At 33.7% G+C, this 27,083-nt stretch overlaps 2 protein-coding genes across 2 annotated transcripts; both read right to left on the bottom strand.

The window, feature by feature from the left end:
* Positions 1-1,566: 1,566 nt before the first annotated feature.
* On the bottom strand, positions 1,567-3,908 carry LOC121268138 (cytochrome b561 domain-containing protein At4g18260-like). The gene is made up of 4 exons (XM_041172268.1): positions 3,638-3,908; positions 3,198-3,362; positions 2,370-2,518; positions 1,567-2,279 (listed from the first exon to the last, which is right to left on the bottom strand). The coding sequence occupies exons 1-4, from the start codon at positions 3,779-3,781 to the stop codon at positions 1,937-1,939; spliced, it is 801 nt and encodes a 266-aa protein (XP_041028202.1). The 5' UTR covers positions 3,782-3,908; the 3' UTR covers positions 1,567-1,936.
* Positions 3,909-15,891: 11,983 nt separating this feature from the next.
* On the bottom strand, positions 15,892-18,083 carry LOC121268056 (60S ribosomal protein L18a-like). Its single transcript, XM_041172171.1, has 4 exons — positions 17,927-18,083; positions 17,485-17,600; positions 17,302-17,365; positions 15,892-16,391 (listed from the first exon to the last, which is right to left on the bottom strand). The coding sequence occupies exons 1-4, from the start codon at positions 17,939-17,941 to the stop codon at positions 16,050-16,052; spliced, it is 537 nt and encodes a 178-aa protein (XP_041028105.1). The 5' UTR covers positions 17,942-18,083; the 3' UTR covers positions 15,892-16,049.
* Positions 18,084-27,083: the final 9,000 nt, after the last annotated feature.

The following is a 27,083-nucleotide window of genomic DNA, read 5'->3' as shown; positions in this document are numbered from 1 at the left end:
TGATTCCCGCCTACGGTGCACGCGTTAGGGATGGTGGTAAGCAGGGATGGTGGTTGTGTCCCGCCTGTGATTCCCGCCTACGGTGCACGCGGTAGGGATGGTGGTAAGCAGGGACGGTGGTAGAGTCCCGCCTGCGATTCCCGCCTACAGTGTCCGATAAATGGGTTGTTTGTGTGGATCATTTTATGGGAAAATGTGTTACGGACATTTTGGGCCAAAATGGGATTTTTGGCGTGTGTTGGAAATAATCATTTTTCTGGGAAAAAATGGTATTTTATGGCTAATTGTATTTTGCTATATTGTTGGTTGCATTAATGTATTTTTATCCCGAGAGTTGTTTGGTTTATACTTACCTGTGGTACCATTTTATGGTATCGCAGATTTTGATGCAGACGATGATGACGAGCCTTAGCTTGGCTCCGTTGGAGGAGTGATCTGGGATTGCTCCTGTTTAGTGAGTTATGTTTTTATCAATTACTGTATTCACCTTTTGTATTATATTTGGGATGACTGTATGATTTTTTTTTTTAAAGATAAATTGTGTTAAATATTTGTATTTAAATTCTGGTACTTAGTTGACTATCCGCTGCGTTATTTTATTTGTACACTGTTGCATTTACACACACGGGCACTTCGTTGGGATGTGTGACCGTGTTGTCACCATCCTGGCGTCTCGATCCCTGTGTATTTTTATAAGGGGGATTGGGGGCGCCACAGTTTGAAAAAATAAGGTATCCTTTGGATTCGAAGATAAGTTGAGATGAGTTGAGATGGATTGTGAATAATAGTAAAATGAGTTATAAATAGTAATGAAATTTATGAGTTAAAATTGATGAATAATAATAAATAATAATGAGATAAATTGAGATGACTTGCGAATACAAAACCAAACTTAAATATTTGTAATCCTTCCTTCCTTTGGTCTGTATGCCGTGCGTCTTGTTTTTTTTTTTTTTAAAAAAAAAAAAATTGCCACGTCACTGGGCGTGCAGGATGTGCAAAGTAACAGGATTTCTGGATAGCATGACTGTTCAAAGAAAAGTTCGCTATCTTGAAGGAAGATGGGTTCAGGGACATTATTGTAATTCAAAGAAACTTTTAGTGGAATGAAAAAAATGTTAGCTTTGTTTATTTTTATAACTATTCTCATATTTTTTATCTCATCTTATCAAATTATTATAATTTTTATAAATTTTCACACAAAATAAGATAAATAATTTAATTTTTTCAAATTTTAAAATAAATATAATATTAAAAAAATATATTCTAATAATATTTTATTCAATTTTTAATTTTTATTTCAACTCATCTCATTTGTGAAAACAAACGAGACTTTAAAGTGTGCGGAGTCCCAAACGGGGACTATACGTAGACCTCTCTCCTCTTTTCATTTTCCAGCTTAGACACAAATCTATGGGCTAAAACGAAAAATAATAGCCTTTTTTTTTTATTTAATTCAAAGACAACTTACCATGGATTTTTCAGTTGGACCAGTTAACTGATTGACTAGAAATTACAAATTAATTAACCAATAGCTGCATTTGCAAGTAGATCCTTTAGAAATTATGGTACCACAAGCTATATTTCGTATTATATATCTAATATTCAGTCATGATATAAATCCAAACATTATTACAAAATATATGCTTACAAACTTCATAAATTCCCTCACCTCATATTATATATATATATATATATAAAAAGAAAGTAAAAAAGCCAATTTCCTAATGTCATCATCACATGAAAGAGGTACCTAGAATATACATATCCGAATGGACAATCCGAACTCTCTGCTTTTTGATGCATGCACTCCAATAATGCATTCTTTTGGGAAATCACCTTCCGCTTGCAAAAAGTGCAGGCATCAAAAAACAAAAGGCAAATGAGCAAACCAAAAAGAAAAATGATAAAGAAAAAGGTAATAAAGAATCCCATATCAGTCAAACAAATTCTTGAGTGCATTGCGCTTCCCACATGGTTCAGGCAACAGCTCCTTTTGGTTGGGGCCTTCAGGAATTTGTTGATTGGAAAGTGTGATGGGAACATTCCCTAAAATCTCACCTTGCTTTTGCATATATTCCCATTTGTCTTGGAAGAGGTAAAAGAAAGCAATGAAAGAGACCTCTGCTGTGAAAAGCACTGTCCAAATGGCTGTACTTCTTCTTGTTTTCTTAGTGTAAGCTTTTAAGCCTGTGTAGATGTTGATGATCCCACAAAGAGAGATTATCGTCCCAAGCATCCAATGCACAAAGTACCACAATCTTCTTTCTTTTTTCCCTCTGCAAAAGGAAGAAAATTGCAGATTGCATAAATATAATTGTCTGTAGGCCTGAAAACTGAATCAACTGTGAGACAACTGAATGAATGACCTCTTAGGCCTGAAAATTCCGATGAAGGCTTGCAGCCATATGCCACAATAAAGTGCTAGACCTAGTCTTTGGTGGCTGTTGCTGAATGAATTCTCAAATTTTTTGAATGACATGACTGCTCCAGCTGTGGCAAGAAGTGCTGAAAGTATCTGTTAGAAGGAGAAATATAGAATTTAGCACTTACGGAGACAGGTTCAGAAGAAGATCAACAGAAGACTAGTGATGATTATAACTAGTGGGAAAACTTCAAGATTTCCAGCTTCTTTAATTCATCTGAATCTTCACAAACTAGGGATTCATTGACTCATGAAAGGTGCCTAAATCATTTGATACAGCAAAGTTGGGGATATCCTATATGTGACAGTAGTAATTTGCTAGATTCTTGTAGAAACGATGATTTTATTGTTTTGGTTATGTGATGCAGCAAACATGATGTGGATATCCCACTAATGAAGAAGGAAAGAAATATGATTAAATCAATGACAAGATTTGCATAATCACTACTTCTTTTGCCATCGAAGTTGTGATAATTAAAATCAGTTAAAATTAATTTAAGTACTGTTTTCAGATGGTTGGCTAAAGAATGTTTCTCTCTTAAAATAATTTGTGGACCCTTTCATTAAAGTTAGCAATGTATGATGATGTCGTAGACAAAGATCAAAGCTTGAATCATTACACATTGTGGCTCTGAATTTGCGCTCTTTGTTCATGTTAATATATTGTAGAGGAAGATATGCATCGATGTAAATACACTATAATTTTCTTTTTTAGTTTTCCGATATTAATGGGCCTGTATCATGAATATTATGCAAAGAGTGAAGAGCTTACCTGCAAAATAACATGGAGATAGAAAAGGATTTTGAGCCGCGTGGACCGTGGTTCCTCTCTACTAGACATTCTGATAGCAAGTATCGCAATAGGCATTAAGAATCCGAGTGAGAACCATAGGAGAACCCCATGAATTGTAACATCAGATGACATCTGAGGACTTGGCTGCAAAAGGTGACTACAACTGTTATTTCTGAATCTCTGATACTTCCTAGATGCTAAAAAAAAAAAAAAAGAGACTGATACAAGAATAAAATGGCAAACTTGGCTTGCTGGTGGTTATTGTGATCTTTCTTATCACTTTTCCAGAAGATAAAGAGGAAGGAGATATAAGAGGAAAAAGGGAACTAGTTTTGTTTTAGAAATATTTTCAGAAGGATCAAACCCCCTTCCCAAAGCCCTGCTGGGGAGGAAAAAAAGAAATTGAAGAACTAGTTTACCTTGTGAAAGTAATGTCTAATGCTCTTGTGACTGCCATACTGATCATGATTCACTTCTTCATGGAATGAACAGCTAACTAATGGTAGAAGAATGACATAGAATGCAGGGATAGAGAAAGGTGCTAGCTTGTGAAAGTTTTGCATTCTTCAATCTCCAGAGAAAGCAAGAATATAACCACAGATCCTAGCTGCCTCAAATACTATATACCCTAATGTTCTCACTCTCTTTACCCCTCTCTAAAGTTTAGCTTTTCTTAATTTTCTTGTGAAAGGTGGACCCTTTATGATATAGTTTCTTAGTGGCAACTAGAGATGGAGCTTTTAAACAGATTTTAAACAAAAGCTAGTCGTTTTAGCTGTTAATCCAGAATCAGCAATTCCTTATGAATTTAGCTATGACATTTATAATCATGGGCAATTCAGGTGGTTGGTGTAAACGAGAAGATTAGGGTTTATAAATTTAACCAAAACGACAGGTTGGGAAGGTGTGAATGATTTCAACGATGTGGGGATAACATGGGAAAGCTTTTTGGTACATAAAAGGGGAATGTAGGATTGCAAATAGAAAAGGGTCAAAATCCTCATGGATGAGGGCTTGAGATTTGAGAAGTGGATGTATAGTGCACATGGTAGCCTGCCTTACTCTAAACACGCCTACATCATTTTTGAGCATCTGCTTCATGATTTTATTGTAAGAAATAAAACATCAACGGCCATTAAGGGTAGGGGTTTTTTAAGACACCATGTTGGACAGTATGTATGTATACTACAAGAAAAATAAGTATTTGTGAATGATTATTTGCGATGATAATGACTATTTGTGATAAAAATAGACTTATTTTAACAGGAAATAATCATTTTCGTTGGAAATAACTGATTACAGATAAGCAATTTTCTTATAGCGATATCGATCGATCACTATTACATTCTGACATAAGCTTAGCTGATAATATGGATATATGCAATATCCCCTTAAGTTCTTATCCGAATTTAGGGATCTTAAGTAGAAGAGAGATAGATACGTGAACTGAGCCATTTTTGTACGACCCTGTTTATGTGTTTATTTCAACACAAATTCTTATAGACCAACTACCGCCCACCCTGGACTGACATAATAAGATCTATATTGGGATGCTTTAAAGCACACCCATGAGTAATGGACACAAATGCTCAAATCTCTTAATCCACGTGCTGCTGTTAGTTCACCCTTTTTGTTTAAATCCATGAATAAATACTGCTTAATTCAAATTAATCACTGAGATATTGATTGATATTAAGTTTAAGAAAAAGAACTATTAGGAACAGTATAATTTAAATTCCACTTGACATTCGGCTGGAAATAATGTAGCCATATGCACTGAATTCTACAGTACACCAAGAGAGAGTTTTGGACTGAACAGAAAGAATTAACAAGCTCAATAACTCTTAAACCAAGTTATATCAAGATAATAATTAATGAGTTTTGTGTTGGTATGTGTTCATGAGGTTTGTGAGAATTAAATTAAGTGTTGTGCCATTGACAATAGATTTTGGCATATTTTCAATCAAATCGATACCATTGACAATGTTGGAATGGATAGATTTAGCAAGGAAGAGAGAAAAGCTTTTGAAAACAGCAGGTATTAGTAAGGGTGTACATAGCCTACTGCTATATAAATGTGTTGGAATGCAATTCTGGTTGGTGTGGAAAACCAAACCATTTTTACCCATTTACTTTTTCATGGTATCAAAGCGTTCATAGGAAAACTCATTTGATCCTGTTTTGAACATGGAACCATCTTCCCACGCCATACCTAATGCACCCATTTCCAATACCTTCACCTTAACTAGCATTATAACACCCGGATTCAAGATTGGTATAGTTGGACTGTGGATTTTTTTTATTTATTTGGAGATCTATGCCGTTTATTTATTTATTTTTTTTCTCCCCGATTGTTTTATTTTTTTTTCGTTTCCTTCTCTTCCCGTCTATATTATTTTTTTTCGCACGGTTTTTTTTTTCTTTTTCCGTCGCACAACATGCATACACACATGCATTCGTTCACGGCATGCATGCACACACACGTCTCTCTAGACTCTCTAGGTTTCACCTCACTTATATATAGATGATTATGTTTTTTCCAAGCACTGAGATTTTACCCAACACTGCCGCCGCTAGAAACTCCTCCCCACGCAAACGGCAACCCGATCTCTGCACCTTTCAGCCATCCCCGTTGCCGTCCAACACCCTCACGGAAGCCCAAACACGTTCGTCACCACTGCTGCCCGGTTTGTCCTCCCCCAACCTCCATCTCCACGTAAAACCGACGCCAAAACAACCCTTGGAAAACACTTTCGACAGCCACGGGAAACAGCAACCCATGCTTTTACCGAATTAAAATCCTCTGTTTCTCCTCTCAAAAACAGAGCAGCACCACTTATACGGTTAGTCACCACCGTACGTCGGGGAAACTATCAGACCAGCCACAGAATCCGCCGGTTGTCACTTTTCCGTCAGCCTCGAGCCGCCTCAGTCCCGCCTTGTCCCTCGCGGTGAGTACCTCCTTCGGTTACTCCCTCCTTTCTCTCCGCCCTCTCTCGCTCACTTTTCCCTCTCCTTATCTAGTGCCCAGCGCTGCTCGACGGAAGCTTCGCCCCGCTCCTGCTCTTCTGCCGCGCCACCGCAGTCCCTCCAGTCAGCCCCGTCGCGCCTCACCCTCAACGCGTGCCTCGGTTTCCTTGGGTAGTTTTCGCCGTGCATGTTATTCAGTTACGTAGGTTTTGTTTTGGTTAGATTTCAAGGAGCTAATTGAATTACCGTAATGCCCTTCACTGCAGGTTATATTAATGGGCTTTTATATTTTATTATGTATTAGTATACTGTTATTTAATTATGATTACAGAAAATTATTTTATTATGTTATTAAGTAAAGATTTATGTTAAGAGTAAACAATATTGGAGTAATGTTGTTTTTACATTTTAGATATGTTTTAGTCTATTTAATAATAGTTATGGTTTACTTTAAAATATTTTGGGATAATTATATTATCTAGTATTGAACTTTATAAGTTGTTTTCTTTAATAAATAAGTTAGATTTTTTAAATGTTTTTAGTCAAAGTTATCAATTGGACAGTGGCGATTTTAGAAAAAGATGATAAATTTTAAGGTTATGAAATTTTAGGTTTTGAAGAATTAAGTAGGTTATTTTAGAAATTTAGGATTAAATATCGAAATAAGTGGTTGATTGGAAATTTATGGGAATTACTTGATTATTTGATAGGTGACGATTGTTAATTGTTCGACATTTTGAGGAAAATTCTGAAAAGCTAAGAAGTCCAGGTAAGCGGGATTCCTATGCTAGACTTTGCATTAAAATAAAATGAGCTGAGGTCATTTTGGAAAATGTGCATGTTTTGCTATGAAAAGAAATTTGAACTACCTCAGTTATTTATTCTGCATTACTCATAAGATTCTGTTTAAGAATAAAATATTTTCTGTCATGATTGGTATAGACATGAGCTTATTTTTGACATTTTTTTTCTGAACTTTGAAAATGAGAGCGAATATGAAATTTGTGCATAAATTATGTTGTGATATGATTTTGTTCTGTTCCGAAGATTTTTGTTCAGTACACTGTTTGGAAAAGACGTGATTTCTGAAAACCTTTGGCATGACTCTTTGATTCTGAATTTGATTCTGTTTCCGTTCTGTTCAGTTACGGCCCTGCCACGGGTGATAATAGTGGCATACGGCCCAACCACGGGTTACAATAGTGGCTACGGCCCAACCACGAGTAATAATAGTGGATACGGCCCAACCACGGGTTATAATAGTGGATACGGCCCAACCACGGGTAATAATAGTGGATACGGCCCTGCCACGGGTTATAGTAGTGGTCTCTGTTTTGAGTGCACACCTTGGTGACATAGTGTTTTATGTTCTGCTTGGCTATCCACAGATGCATAACCCTACCACGGGGATTATACATGGCCTTTGTTCTGATATGATGTTCTGATGATGATGATGATCTTTTATGTTATGCCAAAGAATATTTTGAATGAAATTATTTCTAAATCTTCGCTATTATATTTTGATAACATGTTCTGCTTCGACACTCTGAAAATGAAAATGTTTTATTCTGCATTCTGATTTCTATAAATGCTCATGTTTATACACTGGTATATGTTCTCTGCTTACTGAGTTGTTAATAACTCACCTCTTATCTCCATATATTTTTCAGATAATTTTGATGGTTCAACTGGGGAGTAAGAGTAGAAAGTTTAGCAACGTGTGATGATCGTAGTGGAATAAGTGCCTGAGGGTACAAATGCTTATTTGAGAGTCGTAGTTAGTAAGCTGAGAGTCGTAGTTGGAGAATTTCTAATTTATGTTATTGGAGATTTCTTTATTGTCGCCATGGAGGAACTTAGATTTTTGGTTTGATTAAGTGTATTAATATTTTATGGGATTTTTCTGGAGTTTATAGTTGTGTTATTTAAGTTAATTTTAAGTATTAAGAGCTAATTTTCCGGACCTCTAGGAATGGGGCTTTGCAAGCATCACTTACCATATCTCCACCAAACTAGATGGTTCAAACTATTTGAACGGGATTTCCCAGTTCCTTCCTATTCTTAGAAGCCATGAACTGATGGGTACTGTAGATGGCATGGAGCCATGCCCATCCCAGTTTCTTACTGATGAAACAGGAAAAAAACCACTATAATCAATCCCAATTACTTGTTGTGGCAAAAGAAAGTCCAATATCTTCTTGGTTGGTTTACCACCACTTTGTCTAAAATAATTATATCCTCGATATATGGATTGAATACCTCTAGACAAGTGTGGACATCTTTGGCAGCGAGATTTGCATCACAATCTCGTTCTCGTGTGGCTTATTTAAAGCGCCAATTTCAATCCTTACAATAGGGATCTCAAATTTATGCAGAGTATCTTAGGCATGCCAAGTCCTGGGCAGACCAACTAAAGGTTGTAGGCAAACCAGTAGAAGATGATGATCTCATCTCCTACATCTTAGGTGGATTATTCCAGCATACACTGCATTCATCACATCAAACAACTTTGCTACTCGTGATATTCCTATGACCTTTCAAGATTTTCAATCTGAGATTTTGAACTTTGAGACATTATTTGGCAACCAACATCAATCTCTTAGTGACTTTGGTAGCTTTGCTCTATACACTCACAAGCCAAAATCCTCAGGGACGAACCACAACAATAAAGACAAATCATTTAGATAGAACAAAGGTAATTACAAGCCAGATAAAAAATGAGACATCAACAACAAAAATCCATTCTAAGCTGACTTCAGTAGGGCTCCATGCCAAATTTGTGACAAGATAGGTCATCAAGCCCAGGGCCAGCTCAATAGGTTCCCGGGCCTAAGGCTAAAATTTTGAGTGAGGCTTTTTTTTAACGTAAAATTAAATAAATTTATTTTTATTTTTATATTATATTTTTATTTAAAAATAATTCCTATCATTTTGTAAAGTAAAATTATTGATTAAGATTTTATACCACATTTTCAACTAATAACTGACTTAATCTTTATTAGGAAATTTTTGATTTAGAGAGAATTTTATCAAATCTAGTTTTACAAGTAATTTAGACTCTTAGACACAATTATAATTATTATTGTCAATAAAGTTCTATAAACAACTTACACATTTGAAAAAAGTGGGCTCTTGCCTCTTCAAAGGATTATACAAAAGCTTTTTATGGACACTAAAAAATTAGATTTTGTTATTTATAATTTTCACATTAATTTTATATTAAACTAATAATGACAAAAGATAAGTATATTCTTAGAAGTAGTATAGGTAAAATAATTATTATTCGTGATACTTTTAAAAATTAGTAATGACATAATATCTATTTGATCTTATTTATATTCTCATTCTCATTGAATTAATTAAAATTTTTTATTGGATATATATTTTAAATTCTACTTTATATATATATATATATATATATATATATATATATATTGAGTCTTCTTCTATTAAGGGCCTTAGGCAATTGCCTAAATTATCTAATGGAAGAGTCGACCCTGATCAGGCCTTGGATTGCTACTGGCTAAGCACCCATCTGCTCAACTTGCGGCAATGGTAGCTAGAGCAAACTCCATAATAGAACAACCACAAGAGAAGCCATGGTATGCTGATAGCTGCACAAATAGTCATGTGACAACAACACTAGAAAACTTATCCATCCAAGAACCCTACAAAGATGATGAGGAAATTGCTATGGGTAATGGGACAATTACTAATCAAGGATTTGCAGTACTTTTCAATTCTAGTGCTCCCTTCAAATTAAATAGCATTCTTCATTGTCCTTCAACTGCTGCAAATTTACTCTCTATACAAAAATTTTGTTAAGATAACCATTACTTGTTTATCTTGACTGACTCTCCCTACTTTGTGAATGACAAATGCACAAGCCAGATGCTTATTTTGCAAGGGCCAAGTAAAGATGGACTTTTATCCAATCTTTTTCTCTAATGCTATGAATAAGACCAAGAAGATCACTGCCTTTATTGGAGTCATTGCAAACCCTATCACTTGGCACTGAAGGCTTGGTCATCCAGCCACTACTGTCTTTGACAAAATTAAGTCTTTAGTTCAACTTCTTGTTACTAGGTCCAATGAGCATGGCTCATCGTATGAACCATGTCAATTAGCAAAGTCTAAAGTTTTACTTTTTCAGAGTCTCATAATGTAACCTTTGAACCACTCAAAATAATACATTCAGACCTTTGGAGTTCACCTGTTGTCTCAAATAATGGTTACGAGTACTATGTGACTTTTATTAACAATGTCTCTCGATTCACATGGATTTATCTTTTGCAATTCAAATTTGAAACTTTTGAATGTTTGATAAAGTTCAAATGCATGGTTGAGAACCTTTTGTCTAAGAAAATCAAAGCATTTCATTCAGATGGAGGTGGTGAGTTCATGTCTAATAGATCTAATCATTTCCTTGAATCAAATGGCATTATACGTAGACTGCCATGTCCCTACACTGCCTAATAGAATGGTTTAACAGAAAGCATAGACACATAATAGAAACTAGTATGGCCTTGATATCTCAATCCAAGCTACCGTTAGATTACTGGGATGCTTTCAATACTGTTGTATACCTTATCAATCGATTGGCCACCATAGTATTGAAATATCAATCCTCTTACTTCAAATTACTTCACAAGCAGCCAGACTATACATCTCTTAAAGTTTTTCGTTGTCCTTGTTTTCATCTCATTCGACACTACAATCATCATAAGTTGATGTTTAGATCCAAAAAATGTATAATTTTAGGCTAATGTTCCAACTACATAGGGTATAGATGTCTTAACCCTGCCACCCGAAGGATCATTCTTATCAAGCATGTTATTTTTTATGAAGGCTCATTCTTAGCTCAAGATTGGGTTCCATATTCTACCAAGCCCTCTACAGCAGCCTCTAGTTCACCAATAGAAAACTCTTCATAGGTGGTGACTCTCAATCCATATCCTTCTCAAGATTCTACTTTGTATAGTCCTACAAAACCTAGTACCATTTCTCTTAACTCCTGCTAGTTCCAGCACTGTTGACACTAGAAATGAACTTCCTGAGTTTGACCTTCTAAATGAACCTAATGACCTTCCTATTATGAAGTCATCATCCAATGACCATAACTAGGTATCTAGTCACTACAATCATTCACAATGGTGACTCGTTCACAAGATGGTATTAGAAAAGCCAAGCATTTCCCAAATTACCAAATGTACTACTCAACTAGATATACTTTGCAAGTTTACTCTTCCATAGGTCCCTTTTTCACGCCTAAAAACTTTGCACAAGCAAGCAAAGTTTCTAAATGGTGTGAAGCCATGCAAGAAGAATTTCAAGCACTTAGATCCAATAAGACTTAGGTTCTTTGCCCTCGACCCCTTCACAAAAATTTCATAACCAATAAGTGGGTCTATAAGGTTAAACAAAGAGTTGACGGTACCATTGAGAGACTCATGGCCAAGTTGGTAGCAAATGGCTATGAACAACAAGATGGTATTAATTTTACAGAGATATCCAGCCCAGTGGTCAAAGCAACAACCATTAGAACCATCCTTGCACTTGTTGTACACTTCAATTGACCAATAAAGCAATTGGATGTATCTAATGCTTTTCTCCATGAGTCACTTGAAAATGAGGTCTACATGGAGCAACCCCCAGGATTTATTGACAAAAATATCCCACACATGTTTGTAAGTTGCAAAGGGCAATCTATGGGCTAAAGCAAGCCCCTCAAGCTTAGTTTAACAAGCTAGCAAGTACTTTTCTTGGCCTTGGGTTTGTTGAATCTAAAGTTGACTATTCTATTTTCATTTTTCACAAGCCAAATATCCATTTGTTCTTCTTAATCTATGCTGATAATATAATTTTTATTGGGAATTGTCTATCTGCTATTACACTTCTTGCTTCATATCTGAAGCAAAGCTATGTTATGAAAGACCTTGGGGTTTTGCATTTCCTTTTGGGCATTCAAGTTTATTGTACAATAGCAGGAATCCATCTCTCACAATCCAATTATATCACTGAGATACTTGATCGAGCTAAAATAATTGGAGCCAAATCATCAAAAACCCACTTCCTGCTAGAACCTAGTTGTCCCAATATGATGGAGACTCTTTGGACAATGCAACTAAATATAGACACTTGGTTGAAGCTTTGCAATATTGTGTCTTAACTAGGCCAATATTGCTGTCAACCAATTGAGTCAATTTATGCATAATCCGATCACCACTCACTAGGCAGTAGTCAAAAGAGTTCTCTGATATCTTGAAGGTACCATCAATCAAGGCTTATTCTTCAACCAAGGTTCACTACATCTCAATGCCTACAGTGACTTAGACTGGGCTGGTAATCTAGATTATCGAAGGTCAAGTACAAGTTATGCCATCTTTCTTGATCCTTGTCTCATTAGCTGGGTTGCCAAAAAGCAACCTATAGTGTCAAAATTCAGCATTGAAGCATAATATAGATCTTTTGCTCTTGCCACAGTCGAACTCAATAACACCTACTCTGCGGTGTGACAACATCGAAGCCATATCCCTTGCTTCAAATCTAGTTTTTCATGCTCGTGCCAAGCATGTGAAGTCAATTACCACATTATTCGAGACAAAGTAGTGCAAAAGAATATTCTCTTTCAATATCTTCCTACGGCTCAGCAAGTTGCAGATATCTTCACCAAAGACTTAACATCTTCTTGATTTCTTCTTATGCAGGACAAGCTAGTGATGTGCGGGAGGATGTTAACATTTACAATTATGTGCAATCTCAGTGTATCACAAATGATAAATCAGCCCAATCTCAACGTGACCAATATGAAAGGAATGATAGCACATATCAAGACTCTAGAAGGATAGTTGACTGCAATTTCTCCTCAGGATATAATGGGGTAAATCTACTGTGACTCTGTAATTTATGTTCTACATATGTTTACCTTGCATGTATATTCCCTTAACAGTGTACATAGCCGACTGCTATATTAATGTGTTGGAATGCAATTATGGTTGGTGTGGAAACCAAACCATTTTTACCCATTTACTTTTTTAAAAAGGAAAGCATACCATGAAGCAGCAAGCTAGTAGAGAAAATGAGGATTTCTTGTGCAAGTGATACACAGGAAGTGGCTTCAATTGAAACTAGTCCTAAACAAGGGAACCTTAATTCTAAATTTCGGAAAATAAAGGTAGGTACAAGAAAATCTTCCTCATTGAATCAACACCTTTAGAGGGTATTTTTGTCTTTTTCATTTTGTTAGTGTTCGATATACTGTTATTAGAATAGCTAAAGTTAGTGGGTCATCATGAAAGAGGAATCTATGATGTGCTCAAGGACATATAGATCAGAACCCTTTTATTGTTTACACTTTATTTCATTCTTGAATTTTTTTTATTTTTTTATTTATTTTCGAATTAACACAATTACCTACTTGCCCAAAATTGAATGTTATACGTGACGTATTTGTGATAAGATGAGAGTACTTTGAAAATATCTAATAATTTTTTTAATTATAAAAAACTTGAATACCAATGTAATATTGAATCCTTATTGCCGATTATTTGTTTATCCAATACACTCACCCTGATAAAGAAACATTCTTTGTACCTATCTGCACCTTACCATATATTAAATGGAAAAAGAAAAGCCTAAGGCCCTAAAGAGAGTAAAAAAAAAAAAAAAAAAAAATTAGATTTTCAGCACTTGTATTTGTTTTTAGATTTAAGTCCAATGTTGAAAGATAGGTACCTTGATTTAGACGGTCCTTAAAAGCAAAAGCGTAAAACATATTTTTGTGATAATGCACCAAGCAATGCACTGCAAAGTCGATTAATCATTACCATTGCATTATGTTTAAATGGAAATTTTTAAAGCAGACAGAGAGAGGGATTTGGTAAGCCGTCCATATCTCTTTGTTTGACTTGGCCCACGTTAAAATTTGTATCTAGAATGCCATGTCTAACTACCTAGTTGTAGTTTGTTTTCGTTGATGTGAAATAAAATAAATTGAGATTAAAATTAAAAATTAAATAAAATATTATTAGAATATATTTTTTAAATATTATTTTTATTTTAAAATTTAGAAAAATTAAATTATTTATTTTATTTTATATAAAAATTTAAAAATAAATTATAATAATTAGATAAAATAAATTAAAATAAAATGAGTCGTCAAAACCAAAACAAAAGCATTAACAATGTCAATGTAATTATTTAAGTGCAGATGATTGTGACGGGAAGACCGGACTTTGAGGAGCGATTATGTTGGGCGTAAAATTTCACAGTATTTATAAGCCCATTTGATGCCCCAAGCCCATATTGGATTGTAGGTCTGCCAAAGGAGAAAGTGAAATCAGATAATGATAGGTTTAATCTTTTTGTTATGTATTTGAAATTTTTATTTTTTTATTATTTTGTTTTAAGTATATTTTTAGTAATCTTAATCATTAAAAAAAATTTAAAAAAATATACAATTTTACTAATAATTACTTCCTTAATTATTAAATAAAATAAATAAATAAATAATAAATAAATGATAAGAAGTAGTAAATTTATTATTACCTAATAAAGTGAGGATGGAATTTGAGAGAATAGAAAGTGTCAGACAGCGGCTGAAAAGAGGGGATGAGACTAATTTGGAGGATTGCATCTTCTTCCATCTCAATCTTCATTTTTATCGTATAGAAAGTAAGATGAGATCACGAGAACATATAAAATTATTAAATATAATGAATTTCGGCCTTAAAATGTTAATAAATATAGGCCTTATTGCTTAACCATGTAAATTTTATTCTCTTTTAATTACATTTTTGCAATATATATCAATCCGAAGTCATGGATGAGCAGACATCCTCAACAAAAAATAAAAAAAAAAAAAACAAAAAATAAAAAAAATGCATCAACAGATTGCTTAACCTTTTTTTTACTCAAAACATTTATTTACAATTTCTAGAAACAAAGATACAATGCGTACACTATACTGTAATTAATGCAATTGCCTAAGGGCATACCTCTTTTATTTTCATAATAAGAAGAGATGAAATGGATTGAGATTGAGATTAAAAGTTAAATAAAATATTACAAAAATAATATTTTTAATATTATTTTTGTTTTAAAATTTAAAAAATTAAATTATTTATTTTATTTTGTGTGAAAATTTAATAAAGTTATAATGATTAAATAAGATAAGTTAAAAGGAGTTGTATAAAGTGAGACTCCACAGGCTTATCCTTATCCATCTCTTTACGGCTCCGCTTCAAACCAACTCACTCTAAGTGTAACCATGCCCCGACACAGCTTCGAACCTCACTCAGAATTCAAGTCTCCTCGCCCCGCCTACGAACAAAGATCAAAACCCAGAGTGCTCTCTCCTGAGTTCTCACATTGCACGGACATCAGTAGGTCTTCTAGTTCACAATATAAACACTTGCACAAAGCAACAATTCCAACGAAGACATCAATGTCAGTTGGGCATGCCTCCAACATCAACCAGTAACCAGTGGCAAGATCTTTGGTCCGGCACATGATGCGATAGGGGAAGGTCCAATCGTTGCAATTGAACATGTAGAATCATTCTTCCCATGTAACCCAAAAACATTGAATAAGTTCTAAAACGAGAACACCACAAACACAGCCAGATCATTGATGTTGGTAGCCCAAAATGAAAAAACTATCAATCTCCTTGAAAGTTATATAGAAAATTGCAACAGGTAATTTAGTAAACTCAAAAATACTTCAAATATTTTAGTTTGTCAAGATTCTAAAATAAAACGATGCCCAAAAAGAAACAATCAATCACAGGAAGGTTTCTATCAAAATGATTCAGAAAGGGACACCAGTCTAACCCTTTCAGAGCTCATTCCTCAAATGACCAAACTACATAAACAAGTTAGGCCTTTTTGCCTTGTATGTGGTCTTCAGCTTCCTGCTTGGCGGCCTGACCTTCTTAAACACCAAGGGGAACTTGATTTTAGAGTTGTGGAATTGCTTGGTACTCTCCCTCTTGCAGAGTTTCGCCGGCACAGTGGCTGTCTTGATAATTTGGATGCAAGGAAACCTGACTCTGTGTCTGGAAGCCATCTCATTGTACATCTGTTCCACAGCCCCGTTTAGGGTGGTGTCACGGTATTCCTTGTACATATTGTGATAACCTGTTCGGCTTTGATACCTCAACCAAATCCCATAGTTCTTGATCTTGGTAGGGTTCTTTTCAAAGATCTGCATAATTCCAATCATATATAGTTATAGTCAGAAATGCAAAGGATACTCAAAATTTACAATAGTATAAGCACCCACAATTTCAACCAACAAACAGATATTCATTAGTTTATCATATGAGTTGGAAACACTAAATCATTCATTTCATGTTTTTCCTCCACAAATGCAAAAAATAAAAGAATAAAAAATAAAAGGTATAACAAAAGTAGGCAAGAAAATTATTACCTATATAAAGAATGAAGATGCAATTGTTGAAAGCCAGATCAAACGATACAAAAACAGAAATTTAAAGCATGACACTGAAATCACATGCAATAGCAGCAAACCACCTACTCTTAATTCAATAAATTTATGTAAATAGAATCGCATGCTAAAGATAGGATGGAAAACCCATAAGTTAAACTTCAACTGAAATTATACCCCACACAAATTGTGCTTCAACCCTTATCAAATTTCAGACCTTATTCTTCAAGACTTTCTATTCTAGGATCCATACTTTGGACCAAACTAATCAAGGACCTCCTTCACCATCTCCATCAATTTTCTAGCAGTAAATCTTAAATTTCGGTCATAACAGCCAATTTCTATAGTTTATTTCACTAACTAGGAGCCGCTGACATACAGCCATTTTTTTGCTTCAGATATACAAACACATAACAATGTAATAACAATAATCACACCTAAAAAGTCATAGTGGCAGGAAAAACAAACATCGAATCATCACATTAATAAATTACAGATAATACCTACCATTGTTACTAAAGAAAAAGCAATGCGAACCATACTCAAAATTATATGTATGATAAACATTGCAAATCATAAGCCAAGAGAAACATTGCTGGTTCATCAGAATGCAGAGAGTTCTAAAACCACAACAACCCAGAGCATCATCCGATAACCCACAATATACCTCATTGATCGCAAGCATTTGCCCATTGCTTTTCTTGACCTTCTTCAATTTCCTCAGAAAATACCTGATCCAGACCCACCAAACAATTATGTATCACTTTTAATCAAACAACTAATCAACAACATTGATATCCACTAAAACCAAAATCGACCAGAACCACAAACATTTGCATCGATCACTCACCAGAACTTGGACTTGGCGCGAACTTCGTTTGTGGCCCAGAGTTTCATGCGGTAGATCTTTGGGTGCTCATCGGCTTCAGTCGGCAGAGCCCTCCCAACAACTTGATACTGGTGAAACTGCAAACCCAAAGGAAAACATACTCAGCACAAGCTCACAAGACAATAACACTCACAAGACGTCCCCCATAAAAGCCCCACCGTTTTGTTTCAGAGAAAATGAGAATTGGCAATCTCTTCATGAGTTATTTGGTTTCAACGAAATGAAAAGGCCAAATTTAGGGAAGAGGTTCTCAGTTTCCATTATTAGATTATCTCGGGAACCAAACAGAGCCTAAAAAGAAAACTGTAAATATAATAACCACGAAAAAGAAAAGACGGCTTCAATAAAAACCCATAAAGTAGAGGTTTTGTAAGAGATCTGAGATTAGGATACCCAGGCTTACCCTAAAAGTAACCATTTCCGACAAGCTGAGATCTCCGAAGCACCTCCTCTGGCTCGGTCTCTCCCTCTCTCTCTCTCTGTGGAAGAAGCGGAGAGGCAGGGTTTTCTTTGGACAATATATATGAGCCGGGACTAAGAGATGAAAAACCCTAATTTGTAGAGAAAATGTTAAGCAACCAGCCAGTGAGAAAGTTTTTATGACAACTAATAGAATGTTTACACGTGGAACATTTTCCGCGGAAAAGGGCCTTCTCATTTCGCATTTTGGGCTCGGTACCGAGTAGAGGACCAGGCTCGAATCGCTCGATTAATATCTGAAGAAAAAACCATCTCTATGCCCTATTAATATCTCAAAAAAAAAAACAAGTTACAAAACAATAAAAGCGATTTTTTCTTTTTCTAATTATTTTGTTTTTCTTTGAACCAAAATAATTTATTTTATTGAAATTCTTCAAATGTGATTAGAAGAAAATATAAAAAAAAATGAAAGAAAATCACTTTTGTTTGTGGTTTTCAAAAATAGTTGTAAATGGAATTTAAATAGGGTGATAAAAATAAAAATAAAAATAAAAATAAAAATAAAGCATCTCTCTCTTTACCCTAAAAAATCCACGATAATAATTCTCAATATTAGAGAGTCAAAGCTTCTAAAATAATTGTAGTTCGGGATTTAATAAGATTCTAGAACTCTAATTTTGATTCTATAATAATCAAAATTTTACGAAATTTTAGATTTTGATCTTTAGACATTTTGTAAGTGAATGATAGGTTATAGTATAAATACTTTCAAATAGAAATATTTTTTTTTTAATTTTATAAAATGACATCTTTTTGAGTTATTTGGATTTTGGACTCTAAAAAAATTTGTCTCTCAACATAACTCATAATTTTTGTTATTTCTCTGTACTCTCTCGACTCTTGCCTCTCTGTAAAGTAGAAATGTAGAATAGCTGGAAAAACCAATTTGTTATATGGCCTAGTTTGAAATTTGACACAACTCTAGGGATCAAAATATGAAATCTTCCTATATAATTAAACATATTAAAAACTTCATTATATATATATATATAGAGAGAGAGAGAGAGAGAGAGAGAAAATGACTGATCTTATTAAACCTCATAAACCGAAGAATAGATACAAGGAGGGAAATCCTCTAGTTCAATACACTCCTCATAGAGGTGTAAAGCATCCCTTGCTAAGACATGGACAACATTATTAATGCCCCTGGGAACATGCCTAACAGGCCACTTACGAACATCCTACAACAAATTTTTAATATCTCTAATAATCAAACCAACTGAGCTCTGCTTCTCCTATGTATTGTTAATAGCATTAACAACTGAAAGAGCATCACCTTCTAAGATAACTTGTTGAAACCCCATTTCAATGCATAATAAAGTGGCTTTGAGTGCTGCGATAGATTCTCCTAACTGTGCATCTGGGAAGATCTCCCTAGATGATCTTAATGTTGCTACCACTTGGCCTTCACAGTCTCTAATAATAACTCTTACTCCCACTTTGCATTGTATTTTATTAATGGTTGCATCCCAATTAAATCTTATAATTGTCGAGAGAAGGAGCTTGCCATTTTTTAGCAGTACTTGTGCCATTATCTACTCGAGCCTCGCTCTCCTTCATTGAATTTCTATAATCCTCCAATGCTTGGTGAGATTGAAGAGCTAGCTTATTTGGGGTGTGGTGTGAATTTTCCGTCAAAGATAGGAATTCCTTCTCCTCCATATTTGGTAGGTAATCATTGTAACTTCATCTAGAACCTCTTTCGGCATAATTGAGAAAAAATAAGAGAGTAGATTCTAAAAGAAGTCTCATCCACACTGCATTTTTGTAACCTCCTAGAACATGAACCCTAAACATCCTAAGCAGATCTACAGTTTCACAAAGCATGAATCACATATTAAGGTTCTGTCAAACATAAAGGGCGTTTAGAAGAATCCACCACCTTTCGTTTGAAAAGGTTGAGCTTTGTAGGAAGAGCACTGTTTTCAATTTCATACCGTACCGGATGGTATAACCGATATTTTCGTTACCAGCTGCTGGGCTGGTACAGGTACCATATATGTTTCGTCAAATATCGGCCGGAAATTGTACCAGCCTATATTTCAGCCGAGACCGGCCGATATTTCAGCCTTCAATTTTTAATTTTTTTTTCATTTTTTCAAACTACAAGCTTATTTTTTAACCCCCAATTCGGACTAGGCTATTTATAATTTATATATATATATGTATTTATATATAATTTATTCATATATAGACTATTATTTTGAAATATAATTTATATATATATATTTATATATATAATTTATTCATATATCGACTATCCCGAAACAGTATACGAAATGATATCAGTATCGAAATATTTCGTTCCAATATCTTGATCGATACGACTTCTGGTACGGTACTCAAAACATTGAGGAAGAGCCTTAAGACTAGCTCTCCAAAGAAAGGTTTTGACAACATTTTAAAATTTAAGCTTCCATAACTTTGACCAAATTTCTGATTTCGACGTTTCGTAATGTTGCTCGATGATTGGCCCTTTCTTCTTGCCATGAGTTCTTCTTGAAGGTGGTAAGCATTTTTAACTATGAACTTACCATCTGCACCTCCACACACACACATATGGATCAATATAAATATCATAACAGCTCACACACACACACATATATGTAAATATCTCTTTAACTTAAAAGTGGCTATAACATGAATAATAATGAACAGTGATTATTGTTCACGTTAAAAGTCAATAATAAACAGTAATTACTATTCAAGAATCATTGTTCATGTTAAAAGCTAACAGTAATAAACAGTGATTGGAAAAATTAAGATTTAGAACTTTAAATCTCAATCATTCATCTTAAATCTCCAGAATTGATCCAACAGTAGAAGTTAAAACATTAAAAATAAACAAACTTAAAATAGATAATTAAAATATAAATTCAACTTTCATTTATAAAATACTCATATTTTATCATTAAATAAAAAATAGAGTTTTGTTAAATATTTTTAAGAGAATAAAATTATATAAATAATTAGATTTTATAATATAATTTAAATCTCATAATATTCTTAATTAACTAAAATCATTTAGATAAAATCTCCTTTAACTTAAAAGTGACTATAATGTGAACAGTAATGAATAGTGATTACTGTTCAAGAATCACTGTTCACATTAAAAACCAATAGTAATGAACAGTGATTGAAAAAATTAAGATTTGAAACCTTAAACCTTAACTCTTCATCTTGAATCTCCAGAATTAATCCAACAGTAAAGATTAAAACATTAAAAATAAACAAACTTGAAATAGATAATTAAAATATAAATTCAACTTTAATTTATAAAATACTAATATTTTATTATTAAATAAAAAATAGAGTTTTGTTAAATATTTTTAAGAGAATAAAATCATATAAATAATTAGAGTTTTTAATATAATTTAAATCGCATAGTATTCTTAATTAACTAAAATCATTTAGATAAAATGATTTTTTTAGTGCTCCCTGAGTTATTGAGTAGTGTGGTTAAATTCTACAATTCATATATTTTGTTAAGAAAAATATTGCTAGAATATCTAAAATATTTTAATTTTCATATTATTTATATTACTGTAACATTTTATTATCATTATGATGCTTGTTAAAATTTATTTTTCTACTCCTGTATATTAAATTATTGACTAATTAATTTTATTTAAAAAAATATATTATTTTTACATTTTGTGGTTATTAGTCACTAGGAAAACGTGCACTGCACGTCAGTCACTGCTAGTATATATATATATATATATATATATATATATATGTGTGTGTGTGTGTGTGTGTTCAAACTTGATGGTTTATGATCCTGGCTCCACGTGTGACTTCTGTGTTCTCAAATCCAATATGCACTTACTACTGAAAAAATTAGAAATTAAATTAAACTTTGCGTTTGTGAACTATATATCATCGTTTTTAATATATGTACCCATTTTTTAATAAAATTGATAGATTTTCATTAAATCAGCCTCGATTAATCGCCCATATCAACACCAATTTACTTTTCTTTTGTCAAAGTCGTGTACATTTTCTAGGGAATTACATTCTATTCCAACGTATTGAAGTTTCACATATATGCGAACTAAACAGCCATGCATTCACCCAACTATTGCTTCTAGAACAGCTGTTGTTGTATCCGAAACGTACGAATTCATATCATTTAGAGTTTGCGTCTAGAATAAGAAAGATATACACGTAATGTGGATCTTATAAGATGTATGGAACACATATTACATATCTATTTATTTCTCATTTTATGTCTTACGAGTATTGTTAGATATAGTCCTAAAGTATGCAAATAAAAAAACTAACTATTAGAATTTTCCTCTCGTGGAAGTAAAAAAATTAACTACTAGAATTTTGTTTTGGAACTGACCAATAGAGAGTAGGGTTAAACTCAATGTTAATGGTTGCAGTTTGGGTAATCCGGATAATTGTGGCGGATGTGGTTGTGAGACCATGAGAAATGAGTATGAGAAACTACTAGTTGCTTTCTCTTCCTTTTGTGGGAAGGCACAAACAACAGGGCTGAGCTAAGAGCACTCTTGGAAGGATTCAAACTTTGCATCCAGCAAGCATTCTCATTGGCTTGATCAAATCTATCTTTAAAATTTAGCCAATATCGCACTTTTTTACATTTACTTATTCCATTTAAATTCAATCCCCACGTTGGATTATTTATTCACTCTCTATATAATAATAAAATATTATTAATTTAATAATTTTTTATTTAATTTATTTTTATCACATTTTGTAGCTCTACCAATTAAATGTTAATAATAATTGTATTAGAATTAAATTAATATTAAAAAATCATATTTTCAAAAATCATTTAATGCTAATAACAGAAAATATTTGATTAAACTCATTTAAAATTCTATCTAAATTTCTTAATTACAAACCAAATAGTATTTTTGTTTTGAGTGAGAAACTAATATTTTAATGTTTGCTTGGAGTGAGAAATTAATATTTTAATGTTTAATGAATCAATTGTAGTTCTCCATCTTTGGTCAACCACTGTAGCAAAAATTTAAATTATATTATATTTATCCAATTCAATGTGGAATATTTTTTACATTAATTATGTAAATTTTAGTCAAACTTCTCATTTGGCCAAACTAACGAGGATGCTCTAAACCAGTTAATGTGAATTTTGATTCCCAAGTGGTGGTTTGTTGGCTTCAAAATATAGAGCATTGTTCATGGTATATGAGGTAGTTCTGTGATTAGTTTGAAAAGCTGAAAAATAGAAGTTATCTTATTGTCCAACATGTTTGCCAAGAGGTTGTAGATAGCTTGGCAAAATCAGGAATGTAGAGAGAGTCTCGCATATTTTATAATTGGAATGAGTTACCACGTAAGCTAAGGGATGCTTTGGCAATGAACAGAGCCGACATTCCTTATTTACATTGTAAATGAGTTTTTATTCGTTCTTTGTAATAAGGTTTGGTGAAAAGGTGTCGGAGTTGAAATTTATAATTACGGATTTTCTTCGTCACAAATGAGATTTTTAATAAATGGCTCTCCATTTAAAAAAAAAAAGCTATTGAAATTGCCAATCCTAAGTTGTCAAGATTATACAAATATTCTTGTATTTTAGAGTCTATAACAAAAGTTTTCAATTAATACGTAAAGGTCAAGTAATTATTCCCGCGCATTGCGCATGTGGATACTTCAAACTCGATATTTACGTAGATAATTCGTATCTTACATATTTCAAAAATATCGAATAATTTTCCTTCTACTTAAGCAAAAAATACAAATGTGCCATCTCCCAAACCTTAAGGCACAGCAACCCTAGCCAAGATCCAACCCTAAGGAACTCTCAAATCTTAGTTTTCCAAAAACCTCTGTAGCAACCAAATTAAATAGCATGCCTCTTGTACTAATGCTAGCACTTGTGTGAGAGTACTGGCACAGTGTCTAGTCAAATTTTGGCTAAATTTTATTAAAGTGATCTATATTGGAGTAGTCAAAACTCAACTTCACTTTTGAGTTAAAGTAAATTCATTCATTTCTCTAATTTGGTCAGCTACTGTTCATCTCTAAAATAATATTTTACTCTAAAAATGTGTAAAAATGTTGACAAAATGTATTTGTTGAATAATTAGGTTGAGGAAAAAATAGTTGGGAAATAATAATTTTAAGTAAAAATTAAATTATTAATTCATATATATAGTGTATTTACAAAATATAAAAAAATATATATTATTAAAATATATAATATTATATTATTATTTTGACTTTGGGATAGATAGTTCAATGTGTATTAGTTTCTTCAGCTTTGGTTTTAGTCAAAACCTCCACTTTTAGTCAAGTTTTTGACTTGACTATGGTTAGACCATTGCCCATGCTCTGATAGGTGCAACTTTGTTAAGGAGAACAACATAGACATGGTATTGTTCTGTTAATATGAATATTATCTTTAGGTCATGTTTGAGAAGTAAGGGAGTTTTAAAGATTTTCTCAAACATTTTCTTATTCTTATCCAAATGTATTTTACACCTTAACAATTTAAAAAAACAAATTTCATCATAATATCTTATCTAGTTTTTTATAATAAACAAAAACCTAAAAAACCTTGTATAAATTTGTTTTTTGTAACATATTTTTCACCAGCCAACCAATTTTTCAAACTATAATAAAAATATTTAGGCTCTATTTGGATTTAAAGATGAGATGAGTTGAAATGGTTTATGAATAGTAGTGAGTAGGCCTGCAATCCGATCAAAAAAACACTGATTCAAACCAAGACTGACCCGAGCCGACCCGACAATATGGAGGCATGAACTCAACCTGACTCAATATGAATAAGTCGGTTCGATTCGGTTTTTAATATAGAACCGTCCTATTACGTAACAAACCCACGTCTCTCTCTCTCTCTCTCTAATAGATCTTCTTCCTCCTCACCTTCTGTCCTTGAATCTCCTTTCTTTTCTCATCCTTCATTCTTCCCCCAAAAGTGAAAATCACCCACATTAGAACTATGTCGTTTAACTAGCTGCAAGAGGAGGACGATGAGGTCGCGTTAGAGCAGACCCTTTTGGTGGTTCGGGAGGTGGCCATCTACAAGATCTGGTCAGGTTGCCTTCGGATCGTTTCCTACAAGGACATCTGCGAGATCCGGCTGCAAGAGCATCATCGAGAGCGTCCTCAACTCGTCATGCTACTTAGTCCTCAAGATTGAGGACAGCCGGGGCAAGTAAGCCTTCCTGGGGCTTGGCTTCGTGGAGCGTAACGAGGCTTCGAAAAAAGAAGATGCGCAAAGAAAAAATTGCAATTGTCGTAAGATGCGAAAAGATCTCCATCTCCAATTACTTTAATGTTCATTTATACAAAAGTTTCACCATTTTAATATTTTCAAACTGACCCTTAAGGATTACAGTTGACTGAACATTTTCACCTTTTTTTTAATTTTTTTTTCAACTCTAGTCTAAAGCTTCTTCAATAGTGCCGAAGTGGGTTGAAGGAATTTTTTGGTCAAAACTCAAAATTGCGGCTAAGTGGGTTGCTGGAAGGATTTTTTTGGTTGTAGAGGCAAGGTTTGTCATGAAGAGAATTTTTCTTTTCTATAGGTGGGTTTTCAGGATTTCATCTCTTTCACTCTAGTATGATGCGGTTCAAAATTTCTGTTGAATAGAAACAGAGTAATTGTTGTTAAAAAGTTCAGATTTTTCCTTTTTCTCAGATCTGTATGGCAGACATGCTACTTTGCATGTAACTCCGTTGAAATTTAGCTTTTATTGATGTTGATCGGTTTTGACGGATTGCATTGTTTAAAACCCGATGTTAAATTTTGACCTGATGAACCCGTCTTTGTTCGGGTTGGACAAATTGGGTGTTTCAGATGAATTGGATCCCAACTCTTTATGCACAAGAGTAGTGAGATTTGTGAGTTAAAATTTGTAAATAATAGTAAATAGTAGTAAGACATCTCTCAATCCAAACTGGCTCTTAATGGATCTCAATATCTTCACAAAATCCCATAAAACCAATATTCAAAGATTTTCAAGGAATTACAAAAGGTTTTATAAAAAGCTAATTACATCCAAACATCCCTAAGCATCACTGAAATTATTGGAAAAAACTAATATATTTAACTACTTGATAGGAGCAACTTAAAATATTAAACCCGTTCGACCATTAATGAGTGTGCTAAAATCATTAAGACCATAAAAAAAACTTAAACTATGCATGAAGTTATTTAAAAAATATATTTAGACAATTATTTAATTTTGTTTATTGACAAAAAGCAAAAAATTTCAAACACCATTTCGAGATTTATTTCCAAAGCAGCCCGAATTGAAATGAAGTGATGCATCTGTCGTCTGCCATCACAAAGCTCCTACGCAAGGTGCCTAACCCGCTCATGGTCCTGCCAAAAGAATGGGCATTGGCCAAGTCCCTATAAGTTGTTTTGAATTTATTTTGGATGATTTTGTGTGTGGAATAATTTCAAACAACTATTTTGCATCTACTCCCTACATCTTTATATACATGCTTTAAGTTGCATTTGACCACATGTGCTAAGATATTCTAGAGATGAGTTGGTCTTGCATATGCTAGGAAATGAAAACTGAATTGAGTATATGAGATGTTTGATCATCAAGCTCAGAAAGGATGAGAGAACAAGGGTTGGACCTCGGCAAGGTGATGAAGATCCAAGAAAGGTCATTCATAATGCCACTAAGAGAGCAAGGCGTGCCGAGGCTATGAGGGTGGCATTGGGGTGCATGCATGGCTCAGGTGATGGGTCCTTAGGTGCCCAAGACAAGGTCAACTAGAAGAGGATCAAGTTGTTAGCCAAATTTCTTGATTTTAGGAGTTGATTGGCAAATCCCTTGAATTTAGGGGAGGCAAACCCCTTGATTTTAGGAGATTGGGTGGTTGTTAGAGAATTGACCAAATATCTCATTCAAATTAGGAATATTATCTATTTGTTAATTTGTTTGAGTTTGTTTCCTTTATTTTAGGAGTTGTTGGGATTGTTTCCTTAATTTTAGAAGTTTGACTTGTTTTGGGATTGTGATTTCAAATTTCAAAAGAAGTTGTTAGAGGGAATAAGTGGGGGGAGGCTAACTGAACCCTAGTACTATTTATTTCGGGTA

The sequence above is a fragment of the Juglans microcarpa x Juglans regia genome, chromosome 5S (genome assembly GCF_004785595.1).
Source record: "Juglans microcarpa x Juglans regia isolate MS1-56 chromosome 5S, Jm3101_v1.0, whole genome shotgun sequence".
Lineage (NCBI taxonomy): Eukaryota > Viridiplantae > Streptophyta > Magnoliopsida > Fagales > Juglandaceae > Juglans > Juglans microcarpa x Juglans regia.
The sequence above is the reverse complement of the archived record's forward strand: the minus strand, read 5'-3'. Positions and strand labels throughout refer to the sequence as shown.